The 14378-nt window shown below is 45.2% G+C and overlaps 1 protein-coding gene across 1 annotated transcript in view; it reads right to left on the minus strand.

Annotated features, from left to right (window-relative positions):
• Positions 1 to 2605: 2605 nt before the first annotated feature.
• NT5E (5'-nucleotidase ecto) overlaps positions 2606 to 14378 on the minus strand; it is a 50122-nt gene continuing 38349 nt past the window's right edge. Inside the window, exons 4-9 of the mRNA XM_044246206.1 lie at positions 11787 to 11984; positions 10368 to 10522; positions 8853 to 8958; positions 7674 to 7823; positions 6103 to 6303; positions 2606 to 3050 (exon numbers count right to left, since the gene is read on the minus strand). Coding sequence (XP_044102141.1) covers positions 2887 to 3050; positions 6103 to 6303; positions 7674 to 7823; positions 8853 to 8958; positions 10368 to 10522; positions 11787 to 11984 — 974 coding nt within the window. The 3' untranslated portion in view covers positions 2606 to 2886. The remainder of the gene's footprint in view (positions 3051 to 6102; positions 6304 to 7673; positions 7824 to 8852; positions 8959 to 10367; positions 10523 to 11786; positions 11985 to 14378) is intronic.

The raw sequence follows: 14378 nt of genomic DNA on the forward strand, positions 1-14378 counted from the left end.
GGAGGCAGACATACTGAAGGAAAGGGATCTAAAAACATGGAAAAAATACCAGGTATAAGGCAAGGAATGCCTGAGTCCACCTGAAGCTGGGAGAGGCTTGGAATAGATTCTCCACCACAGTCTTCAGAAGAAAACAACCCTGCCAAGTTGATCTTAGACTCCTAACCTCCAGAATGGTGAGATGATAAATTTCTGTTGTTTAAGCCATCCAGATTGTGTCAGTTTATTACAGCAGTCCCGAGTAATGAATCAGGAACCTTTCCTAATTTTGACAAACCTAGCCATATATCCATGGGACTGCACAGTCCTTGAGGGAGAAACTTTTTCCAATGGACGACTACTGACAGCCTCAACTCTCTTCTAAGAAATCAGCTTACTCTTTGTTGCAAACTGCTGAGGGCAGCTTTGCCACAAAATGGATTTAATGTATTCAGTTGACCAGTGTGTAACAGTTGGTTTATTGTGTTATCAGTATGCTTGAAGATTCTTAGATGTATAACCAGTTCAGATAAATTGAAATCCCCAACATTGTCTAGCTTGATCATTTTTTTTTTTTTTTTTTTTTTTTTTTTTTTAGAGAGAGAGAGAGAGGAAAGCAGGCTCTCCGCTCAGCAGAGAGCCCGATGCGGGACTCGATCCCAGGACCCTGGGATCATGACCTGAGCCGAAGGCAGTGGCTTAACCCACTGAGCCACCCAGGCGCCCCTAGCTTGATCATTTTTATTTTTAGTAAACAACTACAGGCCTCAAAACAGTTTCTGCCTTAGATTCTGTGCCTGAATGCCAGAAAATGTAACAATAGTATTACTTAAAATACCCTTTATTTGCTGTGTTCTTTTACCTAAAAATTGTGTGCTTTTTTCCTATATTTTGTTTGAGGAAGGGGATAGGGAGGATTATCAGATAGCAAGGGACTTATGATCAAGGGAAATGATACTGTTGATAAACTGTCAAAGTTTTCCTTCAGTCATATCATCTCAGATTATAGTGTTTGCTTGAGAGAAGAAATAACTACCAAAGACAATGAGCATGTCCAGTTTTATTATACAATTGAATTGCACAATTCAATCTATAATTGTAAAGTGTCTGAGGTCATTTCTTAAACCGCTGCACAATACATGCACATATATTTAGAAAACTTAAAAAAAGTCCTTTAAAAATTTGTGCTCCAGTAGGATTTATTCTATTTTACTGGCCAAGCATAAAAAATGTACTCCAAATGTACCTTTCTCTAATTTTCCTCTTATAATCTCACTGACATTTATTTATTTATAGCTAATTTGTATATGCATAAAACTGAGGGTATTATTTTATTGCAGTGGCCTTTTTAAAGATGTTACATAGTTTGAAAGTGTATTTCTTTATCAAGTGTACTTAATATTTTTAGACATTAAGAAACAAACACTGCTTCTCCAAACCTCTACTGCTACTTGCTCACCATTCTTTAAGGTGAAGGCTCCCATTTCTTGCTGAATCATTATGCAGTGCTAAGCAGGCTCACATGGTCTCATGACCACCTTAAGCAAGTATGTGTTCTTTGGGGCATAAATCATTTCATCAGTCTGGGTGTTTCTTGAGCTTCCACTCAGAGGGAATCACTCCCAGGCAGGAGTTCTCATATCTATATTTGAGAATAATCCTGATGTAATACCACTTTTAAAAAAAATCAATCCTTGTCTCATCTTCTGGATTTTCCATGACTGGGGGTGGGGGTGGGGAGGAAGAGAGAGAGAGAGAGAGAGAGTGTGTGTGTGTGTGTGTGTGTGTGTGTGTGTGTGTGTGACTAGAGTAAGTACCGTGCTGGCATCTTGCTAGGGAGGGTCAGGTGCAGGTTTAGAATTACACCTTGTCTTAGAAAGTTCTTTAATGATACCTTTACATTAGTTGGAAAGAAGGAGCACAAAGGCAGAATTGATGGCAGAATAATTTTATGGGAATAAAAAAAAAAAATTATTAACAGCTAATACCACGTCAGGCACTAGGCTGCTGCTCCTTAACAGATACCCCCTTAACAAATCTAAATGCCCTTTAGTTCTTTTTCTTCTGTAAATACATCCGAGGCCTCCTGTTCTTCCCTTGCCTTTCTCCCTGAGCCTGGACTATTTTTTGCCTTTCCTATCATCTGCTACACTGTTTGTTCCCGGACTCATTAAAGGCACATGGGTGGTACAAGAGAGAATGCTACCCTGTGTTAGTCCATTAAACTCCCTTATAACAGGATCTAAAAAGGAAAAAACAGAGACCTGAAATAAAGCAGAACTTATCATCCAGGAGTTTGATGCCATTGACAGGAAGACAGGAAGCCATTAAGTGTCATTCCGAACAGCAACTGGATGTAGTTGAACGAGTGCTGGGCTTGAGGTCAGAAACGCTGGGTTCTGGTCTTAAATCTGTCACTTTGAGCTGTATGGCCCTGGACAAGTCCGCTCTTTCTGAGCTTCAGTTTCCCATCTATGAAATGGGAAAAACAGTACCTGCCTTGCCTACCAAAATTACAGACATCAAGTAAGATAATGTGCTTAAAACTCCCTTGTAAATGATAAAATGTAAACATAGTTGCTGGGTGGATTAAAATGGATATAAAGGAGAAAAATGATTTCTGTGGTTTAAAATTGTTAATAAAATTTTATTAAAATTTGCATATGTAAACTAAAGATGGTTGGCCTTCTGTCAAAGGGCTCATTTTCATTTTTTTCCCGTGTATTCATTAACTTGCTGATCCTGTGTGATGGTGTCAGTGTCTTCATTTACAATCCTCTAAGCTCAGCTTCTAGGGGCCTGCAAAGATGGTCTGTGCCATTATCAAGCCAGTTCCTAAAAGGCAGACTTGAATTTCACTTGGAAAAAAATGCAGTTCCACACATTAATGGCAAGAAGAATTTTTGGCTATTGATATAAAACAATGATCACTGCCAAAAATGAAAGAAATATTAGAGAAAAGCTCCCATGACAATGACTTCCTGCAGAAAACTTGATCCGACCTTCAACCGCTGGATAAATTACTTTCATTTTTAAGATGTATCCAGAAACCACATTGATATCTTGGTCACCTAGAAAAATACATACATTACTTTAATTATAGAATAAGTAATTATCAAGAGTAAGAAGTGAGAAAACCAATGTATTTCTCTAAAGTCCTCTGTAATTAGAAGAGAAATTTTCTTTCATAAGCTAGGGATAAAATGTCACAAAAGACAAAGAGTGGTAATCAAAGGTGTAAAGAATTTGATTGCTTTTTCATGTCCCAGATGTCAAATGTACCCATTGTTCACTACTAGATAATTAGATAACTCCATCAACTCTGAGATAACTCAAGAAAACGTTGTTGCCATTATTGCTTTTGAACCATTCCAAAATAAGGGCATTAGGGAACTGGTCAAAAACAATTAGTTGAGACATAAAAGTGGCTTCCTTCTGCTTGCCTGGTCAGAAATCATTTTCACGTAATTGACAGTGAGACAATGGAGACTTCATTTCTAAAAGAGGAGACCTGACCTCTTTTAGAGGTCAATTGGTATTGAGAATACCAATTGCCTGTAACTCAACAAACTCCTAGGGACCTGGCAAAAATTTTGTTTTAATAATACTTGACAAATTCTTTATCTGATGAGGAGTTAACACCCAAAATATATGAAGAACTCCTACAATTCAAAAACAAAAACAAAAATCTGATTAAAAAATGGGCAGAGGATCTGAATAGACATTTTTCCAAAGAACACAGGCAGATGGCCAACAGACAACATGAAATGATGCTCGAGATCACTCATCATCAGAGAAATGCAAATCTAAACCCATAATACCATCTCATTAGTTAGAATGGCTATTATCAAAAAAGATATGAAATAACAAGTGTTGGCAAGGATGTGGAAAAAGGAACCCTTGTGCACTGCTGGTAGGAATGTAAACTGGTACAGCCACTATGGAAAATGGTATGGAGTTTCCTCAAAAAATTAAAAAAAACCAGAACCACTGTATGACCCAGCAATTCCACTTCTGAGTATTTGAAAAAAACAAAAACACTAATTCAAAAAGAAATATGCATGCCCATGTTCATTGCAGCATTATTTACAATAGCAAAGATCTGGAAAAAAGTGTCCACTGGTGGATGAATGGATAAAATGTCACACACACATACACACACACACACGCGCGCGCGCGCACAATGGAATACTACTTAGCCATAAATGAAATCTTGTCTTTTGCAATAACATCGATGGACCTTGAGGGCATTATGATAAGTAAATCAGAGAAAGACTACCATACGATGTCACTTATACATGGAATTAACAGCAACAAAACCAAGCTTGTCAATATAAAGAACAACCTGCTAGTTGCCAGAAGTGGAGGCGGGGGTAGGCAAAATAGGTCAAGGGGATCAAAAGTCCAGGGTTCCAGTACAAATGAGTCATAGGGATATAATGTGCAGCATGGTGATAGAGTTAATACTGTATTGTGTATTTAAAAGTTGCTATGAGAGCAGATCTTTAAAGTTCCCCATTGTAAAAAAAAATTTGGGGGGCATCTGGGTGGCTCAGTTGTTAAGCGTCTGCCTTCGGCTCAGGTCATGATCCCAGGGTCCTGGGATCCAGCCCCATGTTGGGTTCCCTGCTCGGCAGGAAGCCTGCTTCTCCCTCTCCCATTCCCCCTGCTTGTGTTTTCTCGCTTGCTTTGTGTCTGTCAAATAAATAAAATCTTAAAAAAAAATTTTTGTGACTGTATTATGTTAAGTAGACATTGTCATGATCATTTCATCATATATATATATATTGAATCTATATGTCTAACACTAATCTTATATGTCAGTTATACCTCAATAAAAGTTTTATCACTAATATTTAAAAAAGAACTCTCTGCTGTGGTTCTCAGTCCTGCATTTGAATCACTGGAAGAGACTTTTGCCCCAACCCAGTTAAATGAGATTCTCTTAAAAGTTCGGGCCAAGGTATTGGTATTTAATTTAAACTGCTCCCCAATTGACTTGGATGTATAGCTAGGGTTGAGAACCCCTAGGGCCAAGGATTCCTGAACCTTCTATGTGAGCTCCTCCTTTCCAATAACCTTTAAGTCTGGGTTTGGGTGATGCACAGCCACCAGCCTCTGTCTCATGCGGGACTCAAGAAGACACCTTTTCAACCTGCCCTTGCATCTTCTATTATGGAACAGACAGAAGTAGCCAGTGACTTTCCTGGCAGGAAGGACTGCTTCCTTTGCCCTAGCTCTGCTCTCCACCCTCCTTGGAAGCAGTTAAAACAGCAGGCCCACCACGGTGGAGCAGAGGGGAACCTAGCTGAGCTCCTTCCTGGAAATGAACAGAAACTCTGCATCTGTCTTGTGAGCACACTGGCTTTTGCCCCGGAGAAGAGGAAGGGGTAGTATATTCTATCAATGGACTTTATGTGTCCGAGTGGTTCTTTTTTGTTTGTTTGTTTTGTTTTGTTTTAATTTTGTTTGTTTGTTGTTTTAATTAATTTTTTAAATGGCCCTGTGCTTGCTGATGGCATCCTCAGGGCCTCTGTGGGACTCATAGAGCCCAAGTATCTCCCATCAATGGATTTCCACAGGAAGTGGTTCTCAGAACTGATTTTTAAAAGTGAGGCTGGTGTAAAAAGACCCTAAGTGCTGCCAAAAATATTGACTGGGGTCCAGTATGGACTTACAATTTGCTTAACAAACCCCACTGTGCTGAAAACGGAGAGGGGAGCCTATCCTATCCACTCCTACCTGATTTATTCACACTAAATGCTTCAAGAAAGTTTACAGGATTTTCCAGATCCAATCTAAAATTCTAGAGATGAGTTTTTTCTGTAAGCGCAAAACTCATTTATATTTCACAATTTGAATAGCTGTTTACACGTACTTAAAAGAGTTTCGAAACACTTGGGGCTTGGATGGGTGGGTCTGTGTGCTGGGGAGGGGCAGGGCACACCTGGCCCAGTGCGGTGCCACTGTTCTCCAACAAAACTGGAGAGAGTCGGCAACACAGGGGTGGGATCTGGTTCTGGCTTTGCAGTCTTGGCATCCTGAGTAGCTCCTGTCTTTGCACCACTACTATGGTCTGTGAGGACTTTGGGAGTAGGGAGAGGGAGAGACACTTGTGCTTACCAGAGTCGTGTCTTAGTGCTTCATCTTTTATCATCTGGAATCCATCTCCACCGTTGGCGAGGAAGCTTGGGAGGACTACCTTATATGTCTTGTCCATTTGGAGAGGCTCATAACTGGGTACTCGACACTGGGTACAAAGAACATCTAATTTGACTACTCTGTCCCCAGGTTTTCGGGAAAGATCATACACCACTTGAATTCCTAGAAAAGAAACGAGTCTGTGTTTTCACTGGATCCAAGAGATCTAAGAAAGATTTCTGAGAGATTTGGGCTGAAATCAGGAATTAGGGCATTGGATTTGGTTTGCATGGAGTGTGAGCTTGAATGGTATTTCATCAGGGGAGTTAAGAAGACACCGCAGCATTTGGTTAGGTCTACCCTCAAGTCCTGGGAGGTCTGAGAACCACTGGAAGGAAAATTGGCTCTGGCTCAGAATGGGCCTGGGGTACCAATGCAGGGAGAAACCACATCTTTTTAGAATCCTAAATGAACTGGTCAACTACTTGGTTCAATGACTTTGAAACCTGAGAAATAGATGAGAGGTGCAGAACATTTTGGTAGAATTCTGAAGACTACTAAATGGTAATAATCTGGGTTTGGATGACTTTCTTATAGAACAGGTAACAACTACCCAGCACTGCTGGAGCACCAAAACCCCACTGTCTCCCCCCAACTCTCTCCTGGAAAAGTACAGAATGTTTGGGTTCCCTCAAGGCAGCAGGTGGGGCTCCCCCACACTCTGCATCCCTAATCCCAAGAGTGGGGTGCTTCTTGAGAGAGAGGACATGACAAAGCAATCACATCATCAGGTGAGGCCCACCACCTACCGTACAAAAAAAAAAAAAAAAAAGAAAGAGGCCAAAATATGGTCTCAGAGTCAAAGTTAATAAAGCTATTATTAATTATTATTATTTTACAGATTAACTCACTGAACTGTGCAACTCATAACTGACCTATGTGTTTCATGTTTGTGTTTCAATGTTTCCCTTGTCGATTGGGGAAGCATTTGTTTTCGTTCCATTTGCACTGTGATCTGTGAGATGAGCAGGCCATGGTTTCTCTCTGCTTCCAGAGAGGTTGGAAACCTGCCCCAGGTTACAGTGGAACCAGAACCAGATGTCCCAATGTGTCTAAGTAGGGGGCTGTCCCTCCCTGAAATCATCCTTGTTTAAAACTGATTGGACACTGCATGGTTCCAGGCAATTATGAATAGAAGAGAGAACGGCTGGTTTTTTTGGTTTTGTTTTTAGCAAAGAATAGTGAATGTCTAGACAACCAAGATTTTAATAGAAACTAGACCTCAAGGCAGCTGAGCTGCTTATTAGAATTTGGAGGGCCAGTTCCTGCAGAGGGTCCATCCGATGTCCAAATCAGATGTAGCAATTACTGCTCACTGCCAGGGGCTTGGGCTTTGACCCTGACCTAATCTCAGCAGTCTGGGAGCCCATGGCCATTGAAAGACTGTGCATTCGTGGGGGAAGGCCTAAACAAATCTGGTCGTGGAGCTCCTGGTATGTGGGGAGCTGAGGCAACCAGCAGGAAATCCCATCTCACGTTGAAGGGTGACTTACCGCCCACCTGCAGGAACTCTCCAGTAGACTGGCCATAGCGGTGCACACTGTGTTCAAAGGCCTTCTTCAGCGTGGAGCCTTGTAATTGGATCAGGTCAAAGGTTTCCCCAAAAGGCAACACAGCAGCCAAGTTCTCCCAGGTAATTGTGCCTGAGGGTAGTTATAGATGAGGCAAGAAGAAAAACAGCTTGAGAATGAGTTTATCCCAAGACCAGCGGAGATGAGGGAGTCACGAGGCTCTGGGAACGCTATTGGGACAGCATCAGCCGTGTAAGCGTTCCTGACACTTAGCGAGGGAATGGACTCAAGAGGCCTCTGGCCATGCTCTCTTCCACTGGGCAAGATGGCAGGAGCTTAGAAATGGCCGTGGCTTCTGAGTCACTGGTGCTTTGCCCTGGACCCCTAGATTGCAGCTGGATCTTCAGTGGGTATGAAGCCTCGCTCTGTTCCTCCAGACAGGCGATGCTTCCCTGCCACCTGTCCCTGTCTGACAATGAGCCAAGTGTGGGGCTTCACATGGAGACTACCTGATTTTGATAACATATTAGGGGCAACTGTAAGTGTCCTGACTCTGTCTAGTTGGCTTGCTTTCCCCTATGATATCCTGGGTATTTGTAAACGCACAAGAAAAATTTAATCCAGTAGGGTCTTTTTTTCCAGCACAGAAGGCTGGCAACTTGTTGCTTTCTCTTTCCTGATATCAAGGAAGAGACTGTCAGTATTTTTAATTAAGCAGCATATTTAGTACTTGGCTTTGTTGAGTCAGAAGTTTAAATCAAGACTGGGTTCCAGGGCACCTGGGTGGCTCAGTTGGTTAAGCAGCTGCCTTTGGCTCAGGTCATGATCCCAGAGTCCTGGGATTGAGTCCCGCATTGGGCTCCCTGATGAGCAGGGAGTCTGCTTCTCCCTCTCCCTCTGTCTGCTCCCCCTGCTTATGTGCTCTCTCTCTGACAAATAAATAAAGTCTTAAAAAAAAAAAAAAAAAGACTGGGTTCGCTCATGCCTAGCTGCTACTTCTGTGTGTCCTTCTGGGGCGGCCCTGGTTGAGCAGCAGTGGCCCAGAATTGAAGAGGCCGACACTGTGGTGCAGGGCTGGTGGCAGAGAGGAGCCGCGGCTCCCCATGGGCCCGGCTAGAGACAGAACATGCTGAGTTAACGACCCTAAGCCTGGAAGCATACCGTTGTTCCGTTCGTCAATGGGCGACCGAATGGCACCTCCATTTAAAATGCACATGGACACATGGTTCCAGGACACGTCATCTGGGTGTCTAATGTTGTTGTTAATCTGCAACAGTAACATGAATTTACATTAGTTATTCTACATCTTCCTCCTCAGGATCAGTTGCAGGAATTTGACTGGCTCCACCGAGGAAACACGGCTGCTTCTTCCCTGCTCCCGTGGTCCTGGACACTTCTGAAGTATGATTAGAACTAGTTTTGTGCTGAGAAGCAAAGACAAGAAACTGTGACCAGTCTCATGTCAGACTTTTAGAAGCAAGTAGCTTGAAGCCCTCTTTCCTAAGACCCCGTAGGTCAGTGGGCAGTGAAACCTGGCTCTTGTATTAGGACAGGGCCTCATGCAGCCTGGCCTGCCATGCTGCCCACCCCCTTGCCATACTGCCCCCCTACTCCCACCTCCCACAGGCCCTGCACTTGCTTCTGAAAGCAGGGCCTCTTGCCAACATGCTCCCTGGCCTCCATGTCAGGTCCCTAGCCAACTCCCAAGCCTACAATTTCGGAAGCACAGAGAGCCTCCTGAAATGGCAGGATCCATTTCCACGTTTTACAAAATACATGTTTCATTACCAGAAATAAAATGAATACATGATGATTTGGAAAAAAATAGTGCAAAAGCAAAGGTTTTCTTATACTTGCCTCAGCCTCTTAGCAGAGTGGTTAGCACTGCTAACAGCTTGTTTCCTTCCAGACTTTTCTCTAGCCATTCCCATACAGGCTTCTCTTCCACTACTTCTTCTTCATGACTGCCTAGTTCTGGGGAGCCAGCACCATCTCACTTTGCAGAGTGTGAACACTGCTATTTACTTGGCCATCAGTTACTGGGTGTGTGTACGCCAGGCGCCGTGCCAGGTGCAGACGGATTCAGCCCCCTGGGCGCACGCAGGCTTTGGTGTGAGGCCCGAGTCTGACCCAGGGACGCTGGCTCAGCATGGCCCCCAAGGGGCTGCCACAGCCAGTCTGCCCACAGACAGTTAGAGGGGCGTTTTCAGGGGTGATGTGTTCAGCCATGGGACTTATATAATGACATGTTGTCATTCTCTGCTTGTGAAGGAGGCTCCCATTCATTCAAGGCCTACTTCTCTGGAGCCAAGAGGACAGATCAGTGAGACAGTCTGGCCAAGTTAGGTCCAAGCACATGCATTTTTCCCTACGGTGTCGACATCATCAGAGTAGTGTGACATTTTGTGTACTCAGACCGTCTTACAAAAAGAAAGCAACGTCCAGGATGGACAACTTCCGTTAAAGGCTTCAGTCCTCATAAAGCAATAAAGTGATGGGCTGCTGGGCTAGATCAGGCACCTTCCCAAGGTACTCAGTATGATTCCCCCGCAACCTTTAGTTTGGGCACTGATTTTTAAAAAAATCCTCAGGTCTAATGATCAGGTTATCCCTCCTTGCATCCTTCCCCACCCCTCCCCGCTACCCAGGCACAGGGCCTGCACCGGGACCACTCACCATAGCATCACAGATCAGGTTGCCCATGTTGCATTCCTTAAAACGGCATGACTGAGTGGAGCCGTCCAAATAGACAACTGTTTTCCCCAATTCCTGAGTAGAATAATTATCTAATTTTATCCTCCATTTGTTAATGTCCGCTTTTATGCTTGGATCTAGAAGCATGCAAAGAAAAAGAAAATCAGCCTGCAGTTAAGGCAGGCCTCAAGCTGGCCTACAATTTGGAGAAGGGATCAAAGATCATTTAGCTTACCTGTTGTGACTATACATTTCTTTATCATAATTTGTCTACATTTTAGTGTGACTGAAAGTTCCTCAGAAAATTCCGTTTCTTGGTAGTAAGACCAGGAATGGATCTTAATTTAAAGATCCACTGAGTATCCCCCCACCATCAATTTTTTCAAATTTTTTAAAAGATTGATTTATTTATTTTAGGGAGAGAGAGAGGGAGAGAGCAAGTACATGCACACATGCCTGGGGTCGGGGAAGAAGGGTGGGAGGGAGACAGAGGGAGAGGATCTCCAGCAGACGCCTTGTTGAGCACAGGGCTCAACATGGGGCTCGACATCAGGACCTCGGGATCATGACCTGAGCCGAAACCAAGAGTCAGACCATCAACCACCTGAGCCAGCCAGGAGCTCCAGATGCACTGACTAGCTTAACATCAACTCATCACACCTGCACGAGCCCCTGTGGGCCCACCTGGGATAATGTTAGTGGTGGTGGCACGGGAGGGCTGGGGGGAGGACCAAAGGCATCCAGTGCAGGTATAAAGGGCCTGCTGAGGTTCTGCGGTCTGTGTGGTCCCAGCCTCTCCTTCTGGCTCTTGAGCGGTCTGTGTTGTGACCGCAGGCTCTGCAGGGCACCCTCCTCTCCTCCCTGATCACCGTAAGCAGTGAAAGGCAGGTGACAGTGACATAGGCATGTGGTCACATAGACTGTGTGCAAATGGAGGACATAAGATGTACTTTAATCTGAGTCCCAGACAAAAAAGGCATTCCCTCCTCCGATAAAGAAAGAAACTGAAGCCCATCAAGACTGGGCAACTTGCCACAGGCATGCTCCGTCCTGGTGGTGGGAGGCTGGTGTTGGAGCCCCGCTCTACACAATGGGAACGCCTTTGCTTCCGTGAGCTGCCCTCCTCTGGACCCAAGGTGAGAGCTTTCCCATGCCCAGGTGAGGCTTGAAAAGGGACAGAAAGCAGGGACATGGTATCTGGTGCTGAGAGGACTTGGGGAAGCAAATGGGATTTGGGGCATTTGGGTGTGTTTTTTATCTCCTTGTCCATGAAGAGGGTAAACTTAAGGGAGAACTCAATCCCACAAAGGTACCAGAGTCTTGTCCTGAAACATTAACCACACAACAAGTCCAGCCATCTAATTTTTGGATTGGTGGAACCCTCCCTCGAGTTTCACGTACCTTCGAGAATGCTGCTGTTGAGAAGAATGGGATTTCCATGGGAAGCAACGACATTTCCTTTTTCATCAAACTCAACCTTCAAATAGCCTAGGTACTTGCCGAAAGCATAGGCCTGGACCACAGGAACCTTCCGCCCATCGTCGGATGTGACTATGAATGGGTACTTCCCAGCTGGCACCTCTCTGGAAGGTGGTGTGCCTAAAAGAGAAGAGCCGAAGCTGATCAAGTCCGCCCTTGAACTCGGCTGGCTGTAGGTCCGCAGGCCACTGGGAAGATGACAAGGAATTCTGAATGGAGGATTTGCTAGCTGCTGCCCTACGGAGCTGGTCTTTTAGAGGCATGTTGGGGCATCTGTCCCTGTTTCCAAAGGCCCTCTGGCACATGAATCCTTACACTCTCAACGCAGCAGGAAGCTCTTCCCAAGTCCATGGTCCTGTGCCTGGTGCAGCAGCGGACACCACGAGGCAGTCCTGCTCAGACTCTCCTACCTCCAGCCAGACCTGGGCTCCGTTCCCAGCAGCCGGGGAGACCAGCCCAGCCACATCACTTCCCTGCATTTCAGTTTCCTCACCTGTAGAATGGGTGAAATAACAATTCCGATTTCACAGACCATTGAGTTGTTTAAATGTCTGAACTTCCTAGCATAGCACTTAGTACAGAGTAGAAAACAAAGACATCTTTCTTTCCCTTATGAGGGGATGGCCACCTCAGAAACCCTAGACTCCCGATCTAGAGCTCAGAGTCCTTACTGGAGAATGGGCAGAAGTGACAAAGCCTGTCCTCAGGTTTTGCTGCTAAAATCTATATCCTTCTGGTGCCTTTTGCAAGAGACTCATTCGTTGGCAGCCAACTAAAGTGCACACTGCTCACCTAGCCAGACCTCCCACGGGCCAGGCTCTGCTGCCCTCTGTCTCAGAGGTTCTCCTGGGGACAGCCTGGGGGCTACCCCACCACCTGGAGGCTGAAGGGCTCTCCGCTGCCTCCTGAACAAGTACTTGAACACGTACTTGCACACAGTCCCATGGAACAGGGGCCCTGGCCCCTCGTCACGTGCCATGCTTCAGTTCTGTAACTGTGAACCTCTTCCGGGCACACCTTACCACAGCGACAAGGACCTGCTTTGGCTGTTTTGAATCAGAGACTATAGAAGAGATACCCTTGAACCCACGACTGTTTCTACCACTGCCCCCCTCCCCACACCCTGGGCCAGTCCTTCCTATTAGGTGTTGACAGAGGGCCCAGGAATGAGAATTGGCCAGTTTTGAGAGTTGGCCCCTAGACCTCATTCCACCTTCTAAGCATCTCCTAAGGCAGGTTCTATTACTGTCCCCACTTTAGATGAGAACATTTGATTGTCACAGGCAACATGCCCAAGGTCACACTGGTATGTGTGTTATGTGCAGTATGTCCGGCATGTGAAGGAGAGTATACAGAAAAGTAGGGCTGGGAGGCACGGGGCCGTATGTTCTCTGCACAACCCAACACAACCTCCTGCTGCTAGTCTTTTAACACCCGCGAGAGCTGGTGGCCAGAGGCCCCTTACTAAATCGAATGTGAGCCCAGAGGATACACCAGGCTGCTTCTGGGCTTCTCCTTTCACCTAAGACAAGCTAGGCCGGATACAGCAAAAAACCTGCTCCTTCCCCGCTCTTGTGCCAAGAGCAGGCCCCATTCCAGCTCAAGACCCATGGAGCAGAAGTGTAGCAAATACCAGCCCCTCATATGCAGGAAACAGCTGCCCTTCTCATTTATCATTTTCTTCCTCCCTCTGGAAAAAAAAAAAAAAAAAAGGCAAAAATTTTGGAATTTCACTTTGATGAAGGCACCTGACTTGCAACCCAGTGTGGGGCTTGTTCCAATGGAGCATCCAGCCTCACAGATGACTGGCAGACTTTGGCTCTAACAGCTGCAGATGATCTCATGCATCGCAGGGTAACAGGGAAGGTTAACACCGTCATCGTCCTCATTCTACTCTGTGCTGGAGCCTAGACCAGGGGGTGTGGCAGGCCTCTCTCACCTCACCTGGGGAAGGTGAGGGACAGTGGTTCCTCCTCTGAGCCCAGAGATGGAGGGGGTCAATTGGGAGGTGCAGTTCCCAAAATGTCCACAAGGTGGCGGAACCCCAACATCTCCCGCTCCTCCGCAGTCTGGGAGGAAAAGGCACTAAATCAGTTTCAGAAAGGACTGGTAGTTTCCTGGAAACTCCAGAGAAGGGCAAGCCTGACCTTTTTTTAGCCTTTGTTATTCTACCTCACTCACACAGACATAGCCAAACTTAAAATGAATCTTACAGGATTTCAACAATAGGGTCAAATGCCTCATCCTTCTGAAAGGCCTTGAAGTTCCTTTTGTTAGAACCTAACACATGTCATCTGCTTCTTAAAGGGACTTAATCAGGAACAAGGAGGATGCTTCCCAGTGGCTGAGGCAGTAGCCAGTCCGTTTTGGCTCTCTGCTCCCCTCAACTTGGCAAGCTCAAAACAGCAATGGCAGAGAAAGCAACCCACGGCTCCACATTTTCCGTAGCATCATATTCAGCCAAAGACACTCTGTACTCCACACAGAGCCACTCATCTGCCTTTAAAAAACCAA

The sequence above is a fragment of the Neovison vison genome, chromosome 1 (genome assembly GCF_020171115.1).
Source record: "Neovison vison isolate M4711 chromosome 1, ASM_NN_V1, whole genome shotgun sequence".
Classification (NCBI taxonomy): Eukaryota; Metazoa; Chordata; class Mammalia; order Carnivora; family Mustelidae; genus Neogale; species Neogale vison.